The 22652-nt window shown below is 30.8% G+C and overlaps 1 protein-coding gene across 4 annotated transcripts; it reads right to left on the reverse strand.

Annotated features, from left to right (window-relative positions):
* Positions 1–1191: 1191 nt before the first annotated feature.
* On the reverse strand, positions 1192–22493 carry LOC134725278 (casein kinase I-like). Of its 4 annotated transcripts, none has more exons than XM_063588961.1 (9): positions 22273–22493; positions 22080–22156; positions 18849–18959; positions 17619–17767; positions 16706–16934; positions 11591–11761; positions 11102–11250; positions 10566–10692; positions 1192–3891 (listed from the first exon to the last, which is right to left on the reverse strand). In XM_063588961.1, the coding sequence occupies exons 2-9, from the start codon at positions 22153–22155 to the stop codon at positions 3662–3664; spliced, it is 1242 nt and encodes a 413-aa protein (XP_063445031.1). In that variant the 5' UTR covers position 22156; positions 22273–22493; the 3' UTR covers positions 1192–3661. The 4 variants fall into 4 exon arrangements, with proteins under 4 accessions (XP_063445031.1, XP_063445029.1, XP_063445030.1 ...); XM_063588959.1 differs by having other exon boundaries at positions 10554–10692; XM_063588960.1 differs by lacking the exon at positions 1192–3891 and adding an exon at positions 6897–8287.
* Positions 22494–22652: the final 159 nt, after the last annotated feature.

A 22652-nucleotide genomic window follows, 5' to 3' on the forward strand; every position in this document is an offset into this window, starting at 1 on the left:
ACACCTGTCAGCTAGACATGTACACCTTACAATCATTCCATACACTAAATATAGTAGACCTATTGCATATAGTATAAGAAAAACAAACCGAAACACAAAAACTTAACTATAACCACTGAACCATGAAAATGAGGTCAAGGTCAGATGAAACCTGCCAGTTGGACATGTACACCTTACAGTCCTTCCATACACCGAATATACTAGACCTGTTGCTTTTAGTATCTGAGATATGGACTTGACCACCAAAACTTTACCATCTTTAGGGGTCAGTTTTCATTCTTCATAAACATTTTAAAGTCTTTGAAACAACTTGACCAAATGCTACTTAACATTTAATGACTATTTTTCAGATATTCTCAACATGATGAAAATGTATATTTTTCTATAAGCAAGGATTTGTTGCATATGTTTTAACTTTTAGTATTGAAAAACATTCTTTGAAGAAAATATTTTTCTATAATTCCATTTCAGTCAAACTTGTTAATTTGTGGTCGTGGCATGTTGCAATCTGCCTTTGTTTTTCTTTTACTGTTTCCAGAATTTTGGAAGTTTTTGTGCAATAGAGAAAATTTGAATTCCATCCCTACCTTTCCCAGCATCGATTTGACAGGTGAAAGAGCAAACGTATAGCCAACTGCTGCTGCACCATGGTAACTGTACCATGCTATCTTTCAATACAGCCTTACTGGACGCAAACTTTTATCAGGTATTTATGTAACTTTGTCATGTTTAATGATCTTTCAATACTCTCATTCTGGATGCAAACTTTAATGCTTTATCTGGTATTTCTGTAACTTTGTCATGTTTAATGATCTTTCAATACTGCCTTTCTGGACGCAAACTTTAATGCTTTTATCAAGTATTTCTGTAACTTTGTCATGTTTAATGGTATTTAGGGATTAATTTCTGGATTTCAACAGTATCACCATAGAAAGTTAACTAAATTGGCTTGCATTTTTCACCAACTGTTCAGCTCCTATTATGGTATGGTTAAAATTATCAAATGAACCTGAATAAGAACTTGAATTCATTCTCATAAATTTCATGTCTCTTGCAGTGACAATTTGACCCATTTGTGAATACAGTTGGGATGCTTGATTTAAGTGAACAAGTTTTTATCCTCTTACACTATTTTTCTTTGCATATTAAGCTGACTGTGCAATGAAATAAGTATAATAATGAAGTATCCAGTAAAATTTGATGAATTTATTATTTACAATTGACCATTCATTATTTACAACTTTCATACAATACTATAACAAACACACCTTGAAGTATCAAAGACACACTAACCATACTTGATTTGTTGTTAGCAGAGTTTGTGAATAAAGTCACAAAATTAATGTTAGTCTATAAAGCATCTGAAATTGCCAAATTAATCTTTTACCTCCAATATGTAGGGAGAACTGTACTCTTTTTCTATCAAACCTTTAAAAAAAATTATGCTTTTTAAAGCAATTTTTTGTGCCACTGGCACGGATGATATTCCTTGGAGGTTTGTTATAATAATATAAGTGATGATAATAAATATATGTATATGAACATTCACAAATAATGTTGTATGATTTTAAATGGTACTAAAATGTTTTTGGCATTTTACTTAGTATATTAACCATTCATTCTTCAGTACCATTTTATTGTTAACATTAAATAAAAGACAAACTATTGTTAGATAAACAAATGGTAAGACATTTCCATTCCTTTCAAATTTTAAAATCTTTTTAAAATCTTGCCTGCTTCTGCTACTGTTAGTGGAGAACTGCTATGTTAACAAACAAAACAACTATTTTTGTAAAAGTAAATCAGAACTACAATTAAATTTTGTTTTTAATTTTGTTCAGGTTGCTTTATCATGTAGAAGCTACCATCAATGTTTCATAAAATCCCATGATGTTGCCCAAAAATTATTAATCTTTAACCCCTCACTATATAAAACCATAATTGCCCCAAAAAAATTAATGTCCATCTGTTCATAAAATGTCATTTAAATCAAAATGGATTGAATTTTCTTGAAAAGAATCCTTAGATCTTGCAAACTAGATACAAATATGAATGCTCAAATACACTAACTGGTTCCGTTTTGAATTCATTTGAACCAGTAAAACTTATAATGTTAAAATGAAAAAAAAATTGGATGAAATGTATGATAATTACGAAACAGTAAAGATTTAAACCTGAGAACTCAACTGGAATTGTTAATGAGTGATGATTTAAACACAGATGTGATATATTAAATGACTAACAACATCTTTACAAGATTAAATAATGAGACAATTTTGTATCCTATAAAAAGAAGATTTCTTACAATCAGACAGAAGCATTCACCGAGCTGAAAAGAATTCAAGTATGCTGCAAAAAGCACAGAAATTTGAGAGCAAATTTTGAAAAAAAAGTTTGAACATCAAGACAATTTGATTATTCAATAAAACAGCCATGTTAGTCTTGCACAATAGTGAAGTTTTGTAACATTTATCAACTTGTTTTCAATCAGACAAAACTTATGGACAGTTAGCTTTTTGATTTAGATTACAATAGCAAAACACTTGTAATATCAATTGTTCTAAAGACAGTTATAAACAGAACAATATATAGTATTATGACCTTCAACAATGAAGACTCTCAAATCACATCTTACTGTGCAACAGCATTACACATCTCAAGTTAATATAAAGAATATTATTTAACCATGACAACACCAATACAGCATTTCATATTTCAAGATAGCTCTGGGATTGATAGTTATTATTATTATCCGAAAGAGCTTGATAAGAACAGCTTTGCACATTTTAATTCTGGCTACGAGAAAAAAAATTACTTTAAAAAGACATTTTCACAAGTTGACAGTTGAAGGTAACAATTTTGAAAACCATTATCAATTAAATGTTTTTTTTGTTTAACTGTACCTTATAGTAGTGTTTTTGCATATTTTAAAAATAACTGACAGTATTCTTGCACACAAATCATTAAAATTTGATAAATGTTAATCACTAACAACATATTCACATTTTAGTAAAATATTTTATACATCTCACTTTAAAAATATGTGATCCACACTTTTCATTCATAAAAACCCTTTTCAAACATCTACACAAGGTGGGGTTAATATTCTAAATGGTTTCAGTCTATGTATGGTTAACTTAAAATAATATTAAGTAAAATATTTATTTCAAAATTGCCTCCTTTATAAAATTAAAAAATAACAGGAAGTCCCAACATCTCCTTAAAATATATTGTACTCCTTTACACAAAATTAATATTATGTTCAAACAGATATCGAGTCAGAAATTTTAGGATGCAAATTTGTATCTTAATTGAGAGAGAAATTGATGAAGAAAGAAAAACCCATTGTATGTATGCAAGTAATGAAATTACATTTTTCATAAATGACATTCTTGTGGTTTATTGGAGACTCATATTCAGTTTATGATACATATAACTGATGTGTACAGTTTTCATACAAACTCAACTTTTTTATCATTTGTTTTGAACTGTTTAAAAAAACAAGGACCTACATAAAATACATTTATAAAAGAATCAATCATTAACATTTATACAACCACATTAACACACACATGTAAATCATGTAGATGTTGACACATTTATATCACATTTCGCATAAAAATTGGCACCATCTTCCTCCAACAATTTGATTACAGCACTATCATTTTCGATTATGTCGAGACGAGCCTGTCCTTACAGGTATATCACCATCTTTTGAAGCACTACCTCTCCTCATTGCTGAATTGACACCAGTTAAACCAGCCTGCATTGGAGCTGTAGAAATTCGTGTGGCATCACGTTGTAGTTGTTCAGCACCTGTAGGTATCCCTCGGTGAAGACGGGTGCTTGTTCTTCTTTCCCTTTCTCTAGAATAGGGTCTAGGTGATTCATCTGCCAATAATGTAACCAATTAATTATATTTCTTAAAGAACATTTGACAACAGATTTCTATTAATTCAAACGTACATGATTTATATAAAAACATCTGAAATATCTTCAAAATGATCATTGTTCATTTTTATTTCCTTATTTTAGTATCTGTTTATTTATTGATGTTTATTTGAGCATCAAGGAAAAGAACATTTATCTTTGCATGTATAAATTTTATACCTCTTGCAAATAAACTTACCTGTGCTGTGTGGAGCCAGAAAAACAGGGGAGAGAACTTGTTTATTTGTATTTATTATTAGTTTTTTCCAACCACTGTGGACTTATTCTAATTGATACCAATTTTCGCAGTGAGGAAAAATTTAATTTTAGTCCATATATGATTTTGTAGATTTGTTTGCTCACTTGCCTATAGAAAAATTTGCAAATCATTGGAAACTTGAATTTTGAATTTTATCTAAACCAGTACCCACCAAAAATTAGAACTCCACAAATAGGGATGTCTCATTGGCAATCATACCAAATCTTCTTTTTTATATGAACTAAAAGCATATATTTTTCTGTTGCGTTATAATTGAAAAAAAATGGTTGTCTGATTCGCAGAAGAGATACATGTTTTCCTCACAAAAATGATTGGGCCTAAAATAAAATTTCATTTGTTTGGCATTGCCGCCCGACCCACTGAAAATCTTGCCGCCTGAATAATTTTATTGGTGTTTCAAAATTTGTATTTTTTTAATTTAAAAAAATCGGAAAATTACCGGAATTTTGATCATATCCGCGGAGTTTGTTTCCAGGCTTTACTTATTTTAATTCATGATCTTTAAAGTGCTTCATTTGTGCTTGTTGTACACTGTACTCAGAGCAAGCGCTTGAATGACATAGATTAAAAAAAGTCGGCCAAAAATGTCAAAAAGACAGGCAGTGGATAGCATCTCCTAATGCTCCATTCAAGGGAGATGAGTGTTTTATTAAAACATAAGATTTCCACCTAATCTTTACATGGAACATGGATTGATGTTCTGAATTTTAATTTGAAAGGCCTTGTAGAGAACTCAAATGTCGTCTTTGGTAAAGCAGACAGTGACACTATTGTTGGTGTCTGCTTTGCATCTTCACTTCATGGGATAGAAGCTTTTCATTGCATCTTCATTTCATGGGATAGAAGCTTTTCACCAAGACATGACAGAACAAACATCTATAGCTTTAACCTTGGATGGAGAGTATAATAAATAATATTAAAAAAATACTACCAAAAATATTCTATTTCCCCCATTTTTTGCTCTAATTATGAAATCTTCAGGTGACTGTGCTGCATGAAAGCACCAAAGCTAAAATTCCATTACATGTATGGTCCCAGATTTACAGGTTTATAGTAGTTGTGTACCTGTAGAGGTTAGCCTGGTACAAAACATACATATTTTAAAGACTAGCCTCTTGTGTGTATCACAAACTTTAAACCCAACCCCTCTTTTCTTAACTTGAATATGATAATTCTTAAAACAGAAAAGATATCTGACAGCAACATATTTATAAATATTGTCTGGCATTCATGTCTGTTCTTGTGCCAACCTTCTAAATTTGTAATATTTTGCTATCTTCAAAAGTTGATCAGGGGCTGCAGTGGCTTTGATTGTTTTCTAGTTCGACAAAACTTACATGTATCAATGCTAGTCTATCACCTCTACATATAGGTATAAGTTTGAAACCACAAAATTAAGGTTAGATTGTTAAGAAATTTATGATAAGGTTCCTCTGCACTATGCTTTCATCCACTAATAAAATGATTGTCATGAACTTGCCCATATGGTGTAGAAAGTTAATTTTAAATCCCATCAAACAAGCAAACAATGAATCAAAGCTTAAATTATCTATTTGTACAGGGAGCTGTAGTGGTTGAACTGATTAAAATATGACTAAAGTTTACCAAACTGAAGGCAAATTCAAGATGTGACATTAAGCCTCTGTTCAATAGACAGTCCCACAATTAAGATTCAATTTTCATGTCTAACATGTTTTATGGTTAATGTCAGTTCCCTACCACAGATCTGTTTGCTGGGTACTTTGGTTTACTCCTCCAAAACACTGAACGTCTGACATGAAATTACCCATATGCTGTAGAATGTGACATTAACCCCTATCAAAGAAACTATCAGTTTGTACACACAACTGCAAAATGCTGCACTGCTTTTGGCTGTGATCTAGAGTCTAAATGATTATGCTTGCAATATATAGTTTTTAAATGTAATAAAAAAAAAAACCCTACCTACCTACCCAACTGCTGATGGTGTGAGTCGGCAATGCCAAACAAACAATTTTTTAAGGGTGGCCTTGTTATGACTTAAAATGGCCATTCAGAATCAGTTATTATAATGATAAAGTCCCCATATGTTCAATAAACCTATTTCTTTCAAAAATCCATCAATTACATTAATGTTTCACTGATAACTACTTGTAACATGATAGCAGAAACACAACTTGGGAAGCCATTTTTACTTGAACAGACAGGGAACACAAGTACTCCACCAGCCGGTTTAAACTTTATCCAACCCAACCAAATCAGCAAGGACTTGCTTTCTCAAATGTTATTAAAAAGACATTTTTACACTTCCTCAAATACTTGACATTGCTTTCACTTTGCTCTTAAATTTTCTATTTTCTTGGTTTCCTCTTACAAATACATTTCATATTCAACATTTCTGAATACTTGATTCCCTTACAGCGAGTGTGTAGGTAAAGGTAATATCTTGGTAAGCTTGCTTGCTAGCTGAAGCGTGAAGTCATTAATAGGTTAAGTAAACTACACTCCTTTAAGAGTAGACTAGTCCGACAGATAGCCAATGTTTCTGTCTGTGGACTAGGCTACCTTGAAAGGAGTGTGGTTTACCGTACTTAATAATGACTTCACTGTTTAGCTAGCATGCAAGCTAACCGAAGATATTACCTTAAACTACACACTTCATGCAATCGACTTAAAAATCAACCAAGTTTCAATTTAAATAACAAACTAAAACTTAATTTCTTTAATTATAAGTTTTTAACTGACTAGCAAATAATCATCAGAATAAAATATTGCACAGAATTAAATACCACTAATATTCACTATTCTTTCTCACTTTGCACACAATATCATGTTACACTCCCCACTCATTCATTTTAGCAATAAGAATTTTCTTCTGAACATTATTAAACAAAACAACTAACTTCTCCATATATGATATAATGTTACATTACAATGACTTTGGAATAACTCAATGAATGAATAATTTAACATATTTACCACTGCTCACAATGGAATGAACAATGAATTATATATAATTATATATTCTCACTTACCATTCACTCATATTTAATTTATGATTGAAAAGCAGAAAACAAAATAAGCCTCACAAAAAACTGTTACTAAGCAAAGAAACAATTTGAAACAAATTATGTACAGAAGCATGGAAACTCTTACAAAAACCAATAATCCTCTGCAATGAAGTATTGATTTCAAACCTGACCACTGGTCACTTCTTGAACGAACACATTTAAATTTGATCGTCTCAGAATCATTATCTCACTAGTACTGTTATCTACATTCCTGTTTGAAACTTCTCAAATAAACTAAATGAGTTAATGAAAGACTCTTTTAAGCTACTATTTCTACTGACCACAAGGGAAACTGCATTACTTGACCATTTTATAAACATAAGATGATCTAAAATCCTACTTTCTTTTAACTGCAAAATTTACATAAATTTAACTATGAAAGTTTCATTGTAAAATGTAATTGACTGAATTTACAGATATGAAAATTGTGCATGAGGGTTTCATGGAACCTTTGTCTCACATGCTCTTGTTGTTAAAGGTAATATTTAAAATGTACACTATATTGGAAATAATCTTTGGCATGTTTAGTTATATCAGGTTTTTTACATTGAACACATTTTTCATGAAATTTCTAAACTTCGTTTGTATAAAAAAAACTGAAAAAATAAAAGGGTTAACATAAATTATTACCCCTAAATATGATTGTGGTTTCAACTTTGCAAATTTCTTAGCAGGTGAGACAAAAACATCAGATATATTGCACCCATTCTTATAACTGTACACTAATTTACAACAGAAATCTAGCTTTCCATTATTAATTTAAAATGTCCATAACAATGATAACAATCTCATGATGGTTTTTGTTTTAACTGCTGTGGTCTATTTGAGTCCTGAATGATCCGCCTTAACTTAGCACTGTCATTTCCCACTGGAATAGGCAATCCTGATGCCTTAAAGCTTATCCTTCCACCAGAAGATGGTGTAGCAAGTCTAGTTTCACCATCAGTAGCCTCAGCTCGACTTGTTGACAAAGACAACCTTGTAGGCATTCTGTCCCTTGTCCTAGGGGTCGCTGAACCTCGGGCATCTAAGATAGAGGAAAAGATAGAACTAGTCCTGACGTGTCAACCCAGAATTTGAAGAAGACAGGATGATACATGCAAAAACCAAAAAGCCATAACGAAAAACTCGTGCAGGAAAATGATATAACTTAACAAAATTAAGACATGCAAATGATACCAAAAAAATATCCAAACTCCAAAATAAATGAAGTGGCTTAGCCATGCTCAGACCAAACCCTATCTGACCAACTCCAGTGGGAAATGTTCTACTCTACTCCACAATTGTACACATGCAAAAGCTATTTCCATCAAACTCAAAATAAAAATGTTTCAGACTAACTCTACTCAAAAACATTTATATCTAGTAATTTTTTTTGAAAAGATGATTGATAATACAATGTTTTAGTAATATTTTGTCAAACCATTACAATCATTCAATATTTTTCATATAAATAGTATGCTTAAGAATGTCTTAAGTTAAGGTCTATTTGTTATACATCTGACATATTCAGTTACATGTTTTGAATTCCTGTATAAAAATTTAACTTCTCTAGCATTGATCCTCACTTAATTCTACCATCTTCTTGTGAAATATCATCATTGAAGGACAATTTGTAATCCCTTACAGTTACAAAGAGTTTAAACAGATAACTACTACTCATTACAAGCTAGATCAAATGCTCATCAGACACATCACACTTGTTGGCACTTATACATGTATGATAGAAACAGCTACCAAATAGGTTTGTTTCCCTTTGTTTCCAACTGAGATATGCCAATGCTGCTAATACAACTTCCTGCCAAATACTATTGAATTTTTGTTTACTACCATTAATTTAACATTTTTACTACCATTAATTTAACATTATAAGATTATAAGTTTCAAAAGTGTAATTGTCACAAATTTTACCTATCTAGAGAGAGGTGAAACAAAACCCTTATATAGAGCAGAAAGACAGACTATCTGTAATGACAAAACAAAGCAGTCAAAAGGATTTCACCAAAACCCATATGGAAGGTTATCTTTAAAGAAAAGCATAGGCCAAGATAGGGAACAATTATGTAAAGATCCACTACACCAAAATCAAGATATAATGAGACATATTCCAAATTATCAAATTCTTAACTGTTTAGGTTTAAGACTCAAATTTTATTTTGTGATTGTTTCATACATTCTACACAAAAGTTAAAATTAGTCATGGAAATAGTTTCCTATGTCATTTCAGAGGTAGATATGTGTTGCCTGCAGACTATAAGAATTATAATCAGAAATGTACATTTTAGGCATCTTAATCCCCAACAATAATATGCATCAAGAATTATTACTGCCGGTGCACAACTTTGTATACTGTAGAAGAATCTGTACCAGCTTCACTAGATTCCATCCAGCTTTTTAATGAAGTTTCAAATACATGATGACGACAATGCAAAACAACAGTTATGACTCCATTGACATAAGAACTACCAAAGTTGTCTGAGGACACAATAATGACCTTGTATCTAAATACATAAATTTTGTTAGGACAATCCATCTATGGTTGTGTATCATTTTAAATTGTCTCATTACAGCTTTAATAGAGAATAGAGAATATGAGAACTAGAAGAACCATTTTCCAGATTGTATATTAACATGCATGTGTGTATTATGATGAAAGAAGGGTATCATAGCCATAAACATTAGTTACAAGGAATGTATGAATGAATGAAGTTACATGATAAACCTACTTTACTGATGAAATTAATTGAATTCAGAACGTATCACATGCTACTTTCATTCCAGACCAAGATTTAAAATTACAAGAATCTAGTTTTAACTGTTATTTACAAAAATATCTAAAAAAATATCACAATTTATTCAAGTCTTAATCAAATAGAAAACTCAAATTTTATTTACTGTAGACAAGTGTACTTCCTTTTAAATTGTGTTGTTTGGTGAAAAGTCTGGTGTTTTATTTAAGAGTTAATTGCTTTTATACAATATTCAAATACTATTTTATGTTGACAGTGTTAAACTTCAATATACAAAACAAATTTTGGGAATACACACTCAACTTACTGTGAAATTATCGACATCAGACTAGCTTTTAAAAATAAACTGATTCGGTTAAATTTGAACAAAGCCAACAGTCAAGACTTCATATTCTCAAACTTTTAAATAGAGTGACCTTCATCCATAGTAGACAATACATGTAGCTTATACAACTCCTGACCGAACTGGATAAAGAAATCCAGACAAAGAGTAGAGAAAAACTTCTTTTGTCTTTCAGATAAAAGTACTCTTTCTCCACTTACTATCGTAATCACCTGGTGGTGTGGCTGCAGTGACGGGCATTTGATCATTTTTCATCCGACTACCACCAGCTGTGCCATGCACTGGACGGGCAGAGGATCCAATTTTACCTCTGTCTGAATCATCATTATTACGTCCTCCCTAAAAATCAAATGTACATAGACTAAGAACTTTTTATACATTGTGACAACAAAACAATTACGCATAGACTTCATGGTATAATATATGTAAAATTGCATGCTAACCCTATATTAATGTTATGGTTGTATTTTGTTTTACCTGCAAAGTATCAACATTATGATGACAAGTGCAAGACAAAGACATGTTGATGCCTAATGAAAATTTTACTTTTAAAATCCCTACACTAGAGACAAGTGTTCAATAAGCAAGTTAAGATAGTGTTTCCTTTATATGATTTTTTAAAAGATTATCTTAAAATAACTTTTTAATTGTGTGTATTTTTGAGCCCTCTTTTTTTACTGCTATTTGTGTAGTAATGGACTTGTAAGTCAAAGGAAACACATTTCTATTATTTTGAATAACCACTTACAAATTTTAACATGTTCCAGTCAAATACATAATCGTAGGTAAATCCTTGGCGATGGAACAAATTCCTGAACAACTGTCGTAGATAAGAATAATCTGGTTTGTCATCAAACCGTAGAGATCGACAAAAATTTAGGTAGGTGGCAAATTCAGCTGAAATAAAATTTGTACAATTGTAAAGTTAGTAATTTAAGTAAATTATTCATTGACTGGTCCCATTTAAACAAGGAAAATTGTGTTTACTATAATCATAGTTACAGGTACATGAATTCCAATGGTCATTTATACTATTATTTTTTACTGTTACCATGAAAGGAAACTGCTACAAGACACATGTCCCCTACATTCAAAGGGACTCTATTAATTTGATTGATCAATTGTTGTTTGTTTAAAATTACATAAGCAAATATTTCTTACACAAACAGCATTTTAATTTTATAACCACAACATTTTTTAAATATCAATTTCCTTGTTGATGTGTTGTTGAACTTACAAGGAAATCCTTTACATAATTCTTCAATAGGAGTTGACATTTTCTTTTCACTAATACGTTCATACTTCTGTCTTTTTGTAGCTGCCTTCAGACCCTGCCAAGGTAAACTTCCCCGCAAGAAGTACATAAACACATAGCCTAATGACTCCATATCATCCCTCCTACTTTGTTCTAAACAAAAATAAGTCTCACATTACTGATTTGATTCATATAAAGATAATTATATAAAATGAAATAAAAGAATATTGCATTACTTAAAGATATTGATTTATATGTACTAAGATTTCAAAACAACAAGAAGTTACTTCCCATTTCAAAGTACATACCCACTGGTTATTTGACATTGATGGAAAGTTCAATGAAAATTATATAATTAAATGCCAAGTAACACCAAGCAGCAGATTAATTGTAGCCTACATGAACACTTGATTAAAACATTTTGTTTCTTGATTCTTTTTAAATTTAGTAACTATTACTCACACAAATGTCTACACATTTACATCCAGAGCTAAAAACTTCTTTGTAAAAGAGTATATCGGAAGCAGCTTCAAATATTTCTTAATTAAATCAATTGATTATACATGAACATACAAATGTAGCTTTTTTTATAGCCGACTATCAGTTTGGGCTTTGCACATTGTTGAAGGCCGTACGGTGCCCTATAGTTGGGCAAAGTCAAAATAAATGGTTCCTTGCATATAAAGCAATATTTATCAACCATACTGATAATTTTATTGGATAATTTGATTTCAAATGATGTGGCTTGATATGCAGAATATTCCTGCAAAATTTCTTTGGAAAATCTCAAGTATTGAAAAAATTATGTTAAAAAAAGATGCCAAAATTGTCAGGAGTGCAACGCTTTTTTGTGACATTTTGAAAAAATACTTTTTTTTCAAGACACAGCAAATTGTTTTAAGGAGTGATATGCCATAAATTCTTATTTCTTTGAAAACTGTAATATCTTAGTAATGAATTTAGCTCAAAATTAAGCTTTTCCATTGAACCGTTTTGATACAGATGTGTTTTGAAAAAATGTTGTGCCATGTCAGGAGTGCAACACAAAAATTAGTACTACTGAGGAATATAATGAATTTTGCTCAAATGACAAACAACTAAACATAAACAAAAGTCAATACTGTTAAAACAATATGTCCTTTCTAGAATAAATAGTTTATTTACCTGATTATTGATATAAATAATGTGTGAGAGTCAAGTAAATAAGGCCTCCCTATGAGTGTCAGGAGTGCAACTTTGAAGTTTAAAGACTCACACTTAAAAAATGCAAAAGCAAATATATGGTTCTCTTTTATTTTTCAAAAGATACTATACTAGATACAAGATTGCAACCAAAGAGGAGTCTGATAGACAAGGAACTTTTCTTTTAGAACCAAATCTTTGATGTCAGGAGTGCAACACTTTTTAAATGACATTTTCTTGGACTTACATTTTAAGATAATCTGACCTCCTAGTGACTTATTTGCATCTTAACTTGTTTTCTAACTATTATAATTACATGTATGAGGTATAATAAATTCTTAAAGGTAGGTTTCAAAGCAGGACTTAGATCCAAGAACTGTTTTTTGTCACAGGCAAACATATTTTAATGCTAAATATTCAAATTATTTTCAAATTATGGAAGGTAATTGTCTTAAACTTTGTCATTTGACTAGGAAATAACCATATTTCATTTTACAAGTTTCAGAAAGGTTTCATGTAACTCTTATTAAATTATTATAATTGTTATAACAAACTAATAATTGTGTTGCACTCCTGACATGGATTTACCATAACAAACCATTTATCACATTTTGAGTTCAATTTTAAGACCCAATCTGTCAATGAATGAAAGATGGTAAAGATGGTTGTGAAACTAAGCTTTAGAGTAATATCAGACAGGCTAAGTGCATACAAATTCAACAACAACTTCAACTTTGAGGAGTAGAAAATTGATAAAAACATTGAAATAAGATCCTAATTTGAAGGACAATCTGGACAAATATAAACAAAGAAAGAATAAAGAAAACAAAACAATGTAACACTTAATTCAAAAGACTTTCACCAGAATTAAAACACATATGAGAAAAGGAAAACAAAACAGAGAAAGTGGCAACAACAGAGAAGAAGAAAATTGGCACAAACTGAAAAAGTTGCAAACCAGCAGAAAATTGTCCAGTCATGTAGCAAAAGTACAGATGCACTAACAAACCTAGAGAAATCAGAAAGGGAAGTCAACGAAAAAGACAGTATCTGCCTGACCATTCTAAATCTTGTGCTAAAACAATTGAGCACATCATATCCACAGCTATACCAAAGTGGTTGTTAGAGTTAATGAGAACTGATGGCAGCTATGTACAAGAAATTGATGAGTCTTAAATATGTTGAAGTATAAACAAAGATGAGGAACCCCTTAAATATCTGAAAACTGTTGAAAAGAAAATGACATTTTCAAAGAGTTCCTTAGTTCTAAGTCTTTTTAGGTAGCATCTATTCTTTTTGAAAATGCCAGTTTCTTTTCAAGTTTCCAGATCTATTAAGGGTCTCTCAACTTTGTTTTCATGTCAGCACCATTCAATTTCTAGCACACTTCCATCAGTACTGATAAGTTCTTACAACTACCTTGGCGTAGCTGTGGCTATGATGTATTCAATTGTTTAAGGGGAAGATTTGGGTTAGTCAGGACAAATTTTGCCTTTGCTTAGTCTTCTTTCTGATTTCTCTAGATGATGTTTCTGTACCTGTACTTTTACTTATCGACTGGATATTTTTCTGTGGGTTAAGATTTTTTTTGGCTTGTGTAAATTTATTTTTCTCTTCTGTTGCCCAATCTCTTTTGGTTTTTTTCTCTCCATTTTTTATATCTATGTTTTTGTTTTTATGTTAAGGTCTTTGTTATAAAGTTTAACATTTCTTGTTCTTTCTTTGGTTATATAATGTCTCGTGTGTCTTAAAGGTGGATCTTCTTTCATTTTTTTTCTCAATTTTCTGCTCATCAAAGTTATAGTTAATGTTGACTTTAATGGTGTGTTTTGATCCCTTAGTCTGTCTGATTTTATTCTCAAATAACATTAATAAGTTAAGTAAGTTTAGTTTCATTAACTATCGTTTCCATCTTTTATTTATTTTAAGGTTGGATAAGCAAGATGAACTCCAAATTTGCGAAACTTTTTAAGATAAAAAATATTGAATATGTGCAAAAACTTTTTGTTGTGGTAAATTCATGTCAGGAGTTCAACAAAATTAACTGTTTGTACAGTTATAATGAATTAATTAGTATTTCATGAAACCATTATAAAACTTTTGAAACTGAAATACCGTTATTTCTCATTAAAATGCACAGTTTATGAGAATCAGCTTCCTAAATTCTAAAATTATTTAAATCATCATTCAAGAATTTTTTATTGGGACAAATATATTTAAATAAATAAATTTATAAGTCCTGCTTTGAAATTCTAAAAGAACATGTTTGTTATACAGGATTGACTTTTGTTTATTTTAAGGTGTGAGCTATTTAAGCAAAAAATCATTCTATTACTCAGTAATATTATTTTTTGTGTTGCACTCCTGACATGGCACAACTTTTTTTCAAAACGCATCTGTATCAAAATGGTTCAATCCATAAGCTTGATTCTGAGCTGAAATCAGCCCTAAGACATACTAGTTATAATATACATAAGAATATATGGCACATATCATCATATTACAAGTTTCTGTGTCTTTCAAATAAAACTCCTTATCAAGAAAAAGTGTTGCACTCCTGACAATTTTGGCATCTTTTTTAACATAATTTTTCTACTGCTTGAAATTTTCCAAAGATATTTAGCAGGATTATTCTACACATCAAGCCACAACATTCAGCCCATTTTACAATTGCAATCACTGACATTTAAAAAATATAGTAGCGAAATGTGATGAGGTGTGAATTTATGTATACAATAAGTGATATGTATGATATAGCTAAAAAAAATATTGTTTATATGAAAATAAAATGTCAAATCTGAAAGGCATAAATGTATATAAACACTTAATCTAGAAATCATGGTATGTTTTGATGATGTAGAAACTATTTTGTTATGATATATATTGAATGTCAGGAGTGCAACAAGATAGGGGAAATAAAGTACCTTATATAGGTTATAATTTTTAAAAAAAATATGAGTTCAGAAAAATTTTGAAGATTGCAGATCTCTTTTTAAGCTGTCAAACAACAATTCTGATGAATATTTAATGGAATTTAGTTCATGGTTTGGTAACTTACTCTCAGTTGTATAAGAATGTGTCAGAAAAATCAATTTAAATATGGTCTGAAGTGCATAAGGTGCATTAGGTAAAACAGAAATTACATTCAAATGACAGATTTAGGTCTTTATAAACCAGCAATGATGAAAAAATTTAAAAAATCATGAGCATTTTGTTCTTGTTTCTGTATTTTAGTTCCATGTATAAAATGTCAGGAGTGCAACAGAAACAGGGAAAATTGGATGTATTTTCTGTTTGATACATCTTTTTTATTAAAAGATTTATCTATCATTTTTTTTCGTCAGTGAATTTAAAAAAGGGTTAATTTTGATAAGGAGAAGGCTTTTTATCAACTTATTGATGAATTATTTTTTAATTAAAACTTTTTCAATCAACTTTAATTGAATTGATACAAAAATAAGCCAAAATCATTAAAAAAAATTAGAATCAAAGATGAGATTATTAAATTTTGCATTAAAAGTCATGTTTGGATTTCTGCAATCAAATGGGGCTAAAAAAATATTAATATTTGATAGTATTTGTTTGAAATCATATTCCCAAAAGGTATACTTAATTTATTTTTTTTCAATTGTTTTATGTCAATAAAGTTTCAGAACTTTTTTGTTTCTTTATACTTTTTTATATCCTTTTGGATTTATTAACTTAAAAGTATATATATCAAGATACTGTAAAAGAAAATGGTCTAAAACAATGTTGAAATTTGACCAAAAAAAATAAATCTGGACCATTTTTTTTGACTTTGCCCAGTTGTTAATTTCTGTGTCATTTTGGTCTCTTGTGGACAGTTGTCTCATTGGCAATCATACTAAATCTCCTTTTATATATTAAATATTTAATAATAATTGTGCACATTACCTATTCCTAAATGTGTGTTAATACTGGCGTATCTGGCTGTTCCAGTGAGATTCTTGTTTTCCCGATATGGAATATGTTGATGTGTCCTGGCATCCCTATATTTTTTAGCAAGTCCAAAGTCTATAATATACACAAGATTTCCTTTCTTTCCAAGTCCCATTAGAAAATTATCAGGTTTCACATCTCTGTGTATAAAGTTTTTGGAATGAATATATTCAATCCTACTAATCTGAAAGAAAATGATATAAAATAAAATTAAAACACATTAATAACAAGACAATTGATATAGATTTTATAGCTTAATTATATTCACACATGTTGAGTTCTTTCAGTGTTCTAAAATCTCTTTTCAGTCATTCAGACTATTTTCAATTTATAGAAGATATACCCTTTTCATAATAAATACATCAGAATTAACACATCAATTTGTTTTGCTTATTCTTGGTGTTTAACAGATGTTCAGTAGTTGTTGTTTGTTGTGATGGCTCATAAGTGTTTCTTTTTTTTATATAGATTAAACCGTTGGTTGTCCAGTTTGAATGGTTTTACACATGTCAATTTTTTGGGCCTTTCATAGCTTGCTGTTCGGTGTAAGCCAAGGCTCCAGGTTGAAGACTGTTTTTTAATTTGACCTATATATGTATTCTTTTACATATTGTGACTTTGATGAGAGAGTTGTCTCATTGGCAATCACACCTCATTTTATTGTGACTTTGATGAGAGAGTGGTCTCATTGGCACTCACACCTCATTTTATTGTGACTTTGATGAGAGAGTTGTCTCATTGGCACTCACACCTCATTTTCTTAGGTCTATAATCTATTAGACTCTTTTTCCTTGTATAAAACATATAAAGACTTAAAATTAGAACAATACAAAATTAGTTCACAAAATTTCAATAAGTAATACTTTACCAACTGATCAGCTAGTAACAATACAGTTTTTAAACTGAATTTGCGTGAGCAAAAATTAAACAGATCCTCAAGACTAGGGCCTAATAACTCCATCACCATCACATTGTAGTCTCCTTCTGCACCACACCATTTTATTGTAGGTATACCAACTAAAAATAATGTGATATTTGTTTAAGGTTCATCATAACAAATGGACAAATATGGCCTTATTTTCACCTAGAGCTAAAACTACTCAGTGTACAGACTTACCTTACTTTGATACTGTCCACTCAGATAAACTCTTTAACTCACCTATAAATGTGTAGATATCTATTGTCCATGCCAATCAAGGACAATCAATACAAGACAAACCAGTTCTTACCTGAGAGGGAGCATCTCAAAGGTATATCCCAACTTAGTTTATTTTAACACCTTCTACAGGAAGGGAAAAAAATGCCCAATAAAATCCAAAAAAAGATTTCATCTTTCTGATATGCAAAACACATTTAACTTTTATATATCTAGTGGATGCTAGGCCTTAAAACTCTCCAAACTGCAAAGGTAAGTCTGCACACAGAGTAATTTTTAAGTTAAAAATTCTGCCATATTTGTCCATTTGTTATAATGAACCTTAAAACAAATCAACAAACATTGATTCAAATTGGTTTTTTAGCCTCTGTTGGAAGCACTGTCAGATAGCACTCTCAAAATGAGTTAAACAACATTCACACAATAATCCTGTTATCTTTTGTCTTCTGATCAGTTAATTCATGCACCCACCATGCATCCAAAAATATATGATACACCAGCCAATCATAGGATGTATATCATAAAATCTCTTCTCAACATTTTAAAGATTAATGTATCTATGCCTATTCATCAAAGAAATGGGACTTAATCAGTAATGTAAGTTTACAAATAAAGTTGTTTATGTTTTTTAATTGATCATGTATCAAACTTTTTTTTCAGACTTTAAAAATAGTCGAGATAACTTTTCCCTGGGTAAGTGTCTATTCAAAAACTTATGAAGCCCTACACAATCATCTATGATCATGTTTAAAAATCAAAAATACTATTTTCAGGTTGAAATTTCAATGCTTAAACATTGCAGTCTTCCCCTTTTTGTTAAAACGATTGACCTAATTTAAGCTTTAAAAGTTAAAATGTATATATGTTAATTGAAAGTCTTCACATATAAGATAAGCATTTGTGTACCTCACAATTTTTTTAATTATCGGTAAAAATGCTTACCACCACCTTGCATCATACGATATATTTTGCTTTCTATATGCAGTTGTGGATGTTTTGTTTTGACACATTCTAATTTGATAGCAACTTCTTCACCATTAGAAATATCAGTACCTGAAATTAAAATTCAAAAAAATTCAAATAACATGTTTAATCAAACAAAATCATGTTTCATAGATATAGGAAGATGTGGTGTGAGTGCCAATGAGACAACTCTCCATCCAAACAACAATTCAAAAATTAAATCATTATAGGTTAAAGTACGGCCTTCAACACGGAGCCTTGGCTCACACCGAACAACAAGCTATAAAGGGCCCCAAAATAACTAGTGTAAAACCATTCAAACGGGAAAACCAACGGTCTAATCTATATAAACAAAACGAGAAACGAGAAACACGTATATATTACATAAACAAACGACAACTACTGTACATCAGATTCCTGACTTAGGACAGGTGCAAACATTTGCAGCGGGATTAAACGTTTTAATGCATACATGCATTATCTTTGAATTTCAACTCTTTGGTACCTCACATCCTAATTCATGGTTACATTTTGTAATTTCTTTGTCAATTGTTCTGTTCAGTTATATACCTCCATTTTATCGGAGCACTCCACTTGTCGAATGAGCATTAAAATCTTAAATACTTAACCGAAAAAGCAGATATTTTTATATTTACGATATGAAAAATATAATTTAAAAATAAAATTAGTTAGTTAAAGAGAATTAAATAAGGGTTTAAAGTCATAAGAAACGAGTGACCGGTGAAAAATAATGTTCTTCCAATTCTTGAACCAATGCATACAAACATCATAAACTTAGTCTTCTGTGCTCGAATTTATAATTTTTTCATGTAAATTTCGTATAATTGTAAATTTTTTTTTCAATCGGTCAGTGTTGTTGTGAAAATATGGCAGGTAATTAAAGTTCGTGTTTTGAAGCCGAAGTTTAACGATTGTCACCTGTTTGTCAACAATTGACGAAAAATAAACAAAAAAGCATGGAAATTGAGCACGTGTTTAACATGTAAATTCAGATAATAGTTTGTTTTAAGGACATCCATGCGTATTGTGGTCACCGGATTTTTACGAGATGGGTCACACTGAGGTCACCTTGCATACGGAAAATATCTCGGGGGGGAATTGCTTGCTGGAAGGAAGCTATTCAAATAAAGTAAACTTCTTCTAAATATGAATAAATTTAAGAATTTTCTTCAGAAAAAAGTATATGTACATAAGTTTTATAATGAAAACTATCCATTGAGTTATTAAAATCATATGCATTATTTTTTTTTGATTTGAGGTTTCTTATGACTTTAAAATGTCTTTGATAATATATTAAAAGATATTAATAAAATTTTACAACCTAGTAATTTCTAGTCAATAGGTGCCCTGCCAAGGCAAATGTTAAATAAATCATATTATTTTGTTTATTGATATTCATAGACTGAACTAGTTAGCTTGGCATCCCATGCAGACTGTTTAGACTATAATTAATATTACTGTTATATTTTTATGTCACTTAATTTATCTCATAAAAGTTGTGTACGCTTCATGTGTAAATGGTAGCATAGGTCTTGTGTTTTCCTTTCTAAATGTATATCTAGCAATTTGTCTATTTGCTGATTACTCATTATGTCTAGTGCTGAGCAGTCTAATATAATTTGTGAGTAATAGTTGATTATTAATATCATTTGTTGTACTTCCCCTTTCTATCTCTCTTAGTATTTTGAATAATTTATCCATAGTTTGCTGCCTAATATAACATCACTTAGCCTTAAACAATGTATTAGGACATGTTCCAATGTTTCTTCAGCTTCATTGCATAGCTTGCAATTTGGATGAATAGTATTATTACTAAATTTTGCCCTAGTTCTTTGGAGCATGTAGGTACCAGTTACTAGCTTACATTTCAATTCTGCCTTTTTTATGTCCTATTTTTTTTTACAGTTCAACAGTAATGATGTATGTGTAAACTTTGATTTAAATTGAATACAGAATATATACATTAAGTCTTAGAGGCATGATTTTTTTTATTAGTTGTTAGTGGCTTTGAACTAGCTGTCAGATAACTGCCAGTACTCTCAGATCTGTTCATTGTGTCTTTTTGTGTCGGGATGTATAAGTACCCGGCTACGTCCATTTGTATTTTTTTGTCTACATTGTATCTGATGAGTTAATAGATATAGGAAGAAGCCTTTTTCAACTGATTTTTATAGTTATTTCTTATGTTGTACTGTTATACCACTGTCCCAGGTTAGGGAGGGTTGGGATCCTGCTAACATGTTTAACCCTGCCACATTATTTATGTAAAATGTATGTGCCTGTCCCAAGTCAGGAGCCTGTAATTCAGTGGTTGCCGTTTGTGTATGTGTTACATATTTGTTTTTTCGTTCATTGTTTTACATAAATAAGGCTGTTAGTTTTCTCGTTTTAATTGTTTTACATTGTCTTATCGGGGCCTTTTATAGCTGACTATGCGGTATGGGCTTTGCTCATTGTTGAAGGCTGTACGGTGACATATAGTTGTTTATGTTTGTGTCATTTTGGTCTTTTGTGGATAGCAGTTTCATGAGTTTCATCGGCAATCATACCACATCTTCTTTTCTATATTGTCAACATGACATGCATGAGGCGACAGGAAAGGAAGTTTCACGAACTGCCACGAACTCATGGTATGGCTATGCAATGTAAAAAAAAATCCATCTTACAATGAACTTAAAAATGTTAACTTTCTTTGCACATTTCCCTGTTATAAATGTACTATTTATGTTGTCAGACACCACACTAAAGACCCACAGCCAAATTCAGTTAAAGTCAGTTGGTTTACAATTCTATAAATGCTCAAATTTGTATACATGTATCTGCATACCAAAAATAATAATGAAAATAAAATGTGTAATAAGGATCTCGTCCTCTTTCTCAGGTTCTAATTTGGGTTATGTCTTATGATCATGTGAACCTTTCAAGAGAAGGCCTGCCAAACAATACATTTTTGCTTGCAGTTACTTTAGAAGACCCAAGTGTTTTCGAGTAAGAGGAATACATGTACAGCTTGTTTCAGAATTAGACAGAAGTTAGGTCAAAGGGTCAGTGTATCCCGAAGGCGATATGAACTGGGTCCTGTGAAGTGTGCGGAGGCCAAATATGTAATATCTGAAACCACATTAATTTGAACAAGTCAACATATATGATATAAAATTAAAGTCTTTGTTCATAGTTTTTGTGACTCACCAAGGTAAATATCACCAAAAGATCCACTACCAATTTTTCTCCCCAGTCTGTACTTATTTCCTACTCTAAGCTCCATGCTAAAATATAGATAAGACACGGATTAAAAACAATATTTCTAAAATTTGACAGATGAAAACAAAAGGTTTACGTAGCTACAATATAGACCGAATTCCTGAGTAGTTTCATTACTTACTCTGAATCGTAATCGACTTAAAATTGGGTTCAAAATGTAGATTAATGTCTCTTCTGAAAGAAAATTGAAGAAACGAATGCCATTTCAATATAAATTTTGGCAGATGGTCTCGATTGCTGTTGATACTACTATATTATTCGTCCATTATTTACTAGGATATCGGTTGCCCGACATCAGTGCGCATGACATAACTTTATTTTCCGGGACAAAAAATATGTGAAACTCCCTTCCGGTTCTAAAATGAAAGTGAAAGTACATAGATTTACATACAAAAATTGAAACCGTTTTATCAGAAATATTTTTCACTCTATTCGGTCATGACTTGTAGTTTTTCCGACTTTTTTTTACATGAATTGTCATCCTCCGTTTCTGCGTGTCTC

Source organism: Mytilus trossulus, chromosome 7 (assembly GCF_036588685.1).
Source record: "Mytilus trossulus isolate FHL-02 chromosome 7, PNRI_Mtr1.1.1.hap1, whole genome shotgun sequence".
NCBI classification, from domain to species: Eukaryota; Metazoa; Mollusca; class Bivalvia; order Mytilida; family Mytilidae; genus Mytilus; species Mytilus trossulus.

What these genes read in the sequence shown, in the direction of transcription:
- LOC134725278 (XM_063588958.1), bottom strand. Translation starts at nt 22,155, where the DNA reads ATGGAGCTTAGAGTAGGAAATAAGTACAGACTGGGGAGAAAAATTGGT. An exon ending in TCGTATGATGCAAGGTGGTG is followed by an intron (nt 17,768 to 18,848) that starts GTAAGCATTTTT and finishes CATTATTTTTAG; the next exon opens with TTGGTATACCTACAATAAAA. An exon ending in TAACACACATTTAGGAATAG is followed by an intron (nt 11,762 to 16,705) that starts GTAATGTGCACA and finishes ATTTTTGTTTAG; the next exon opens with AACAAAGTAGGAGGGATGAT.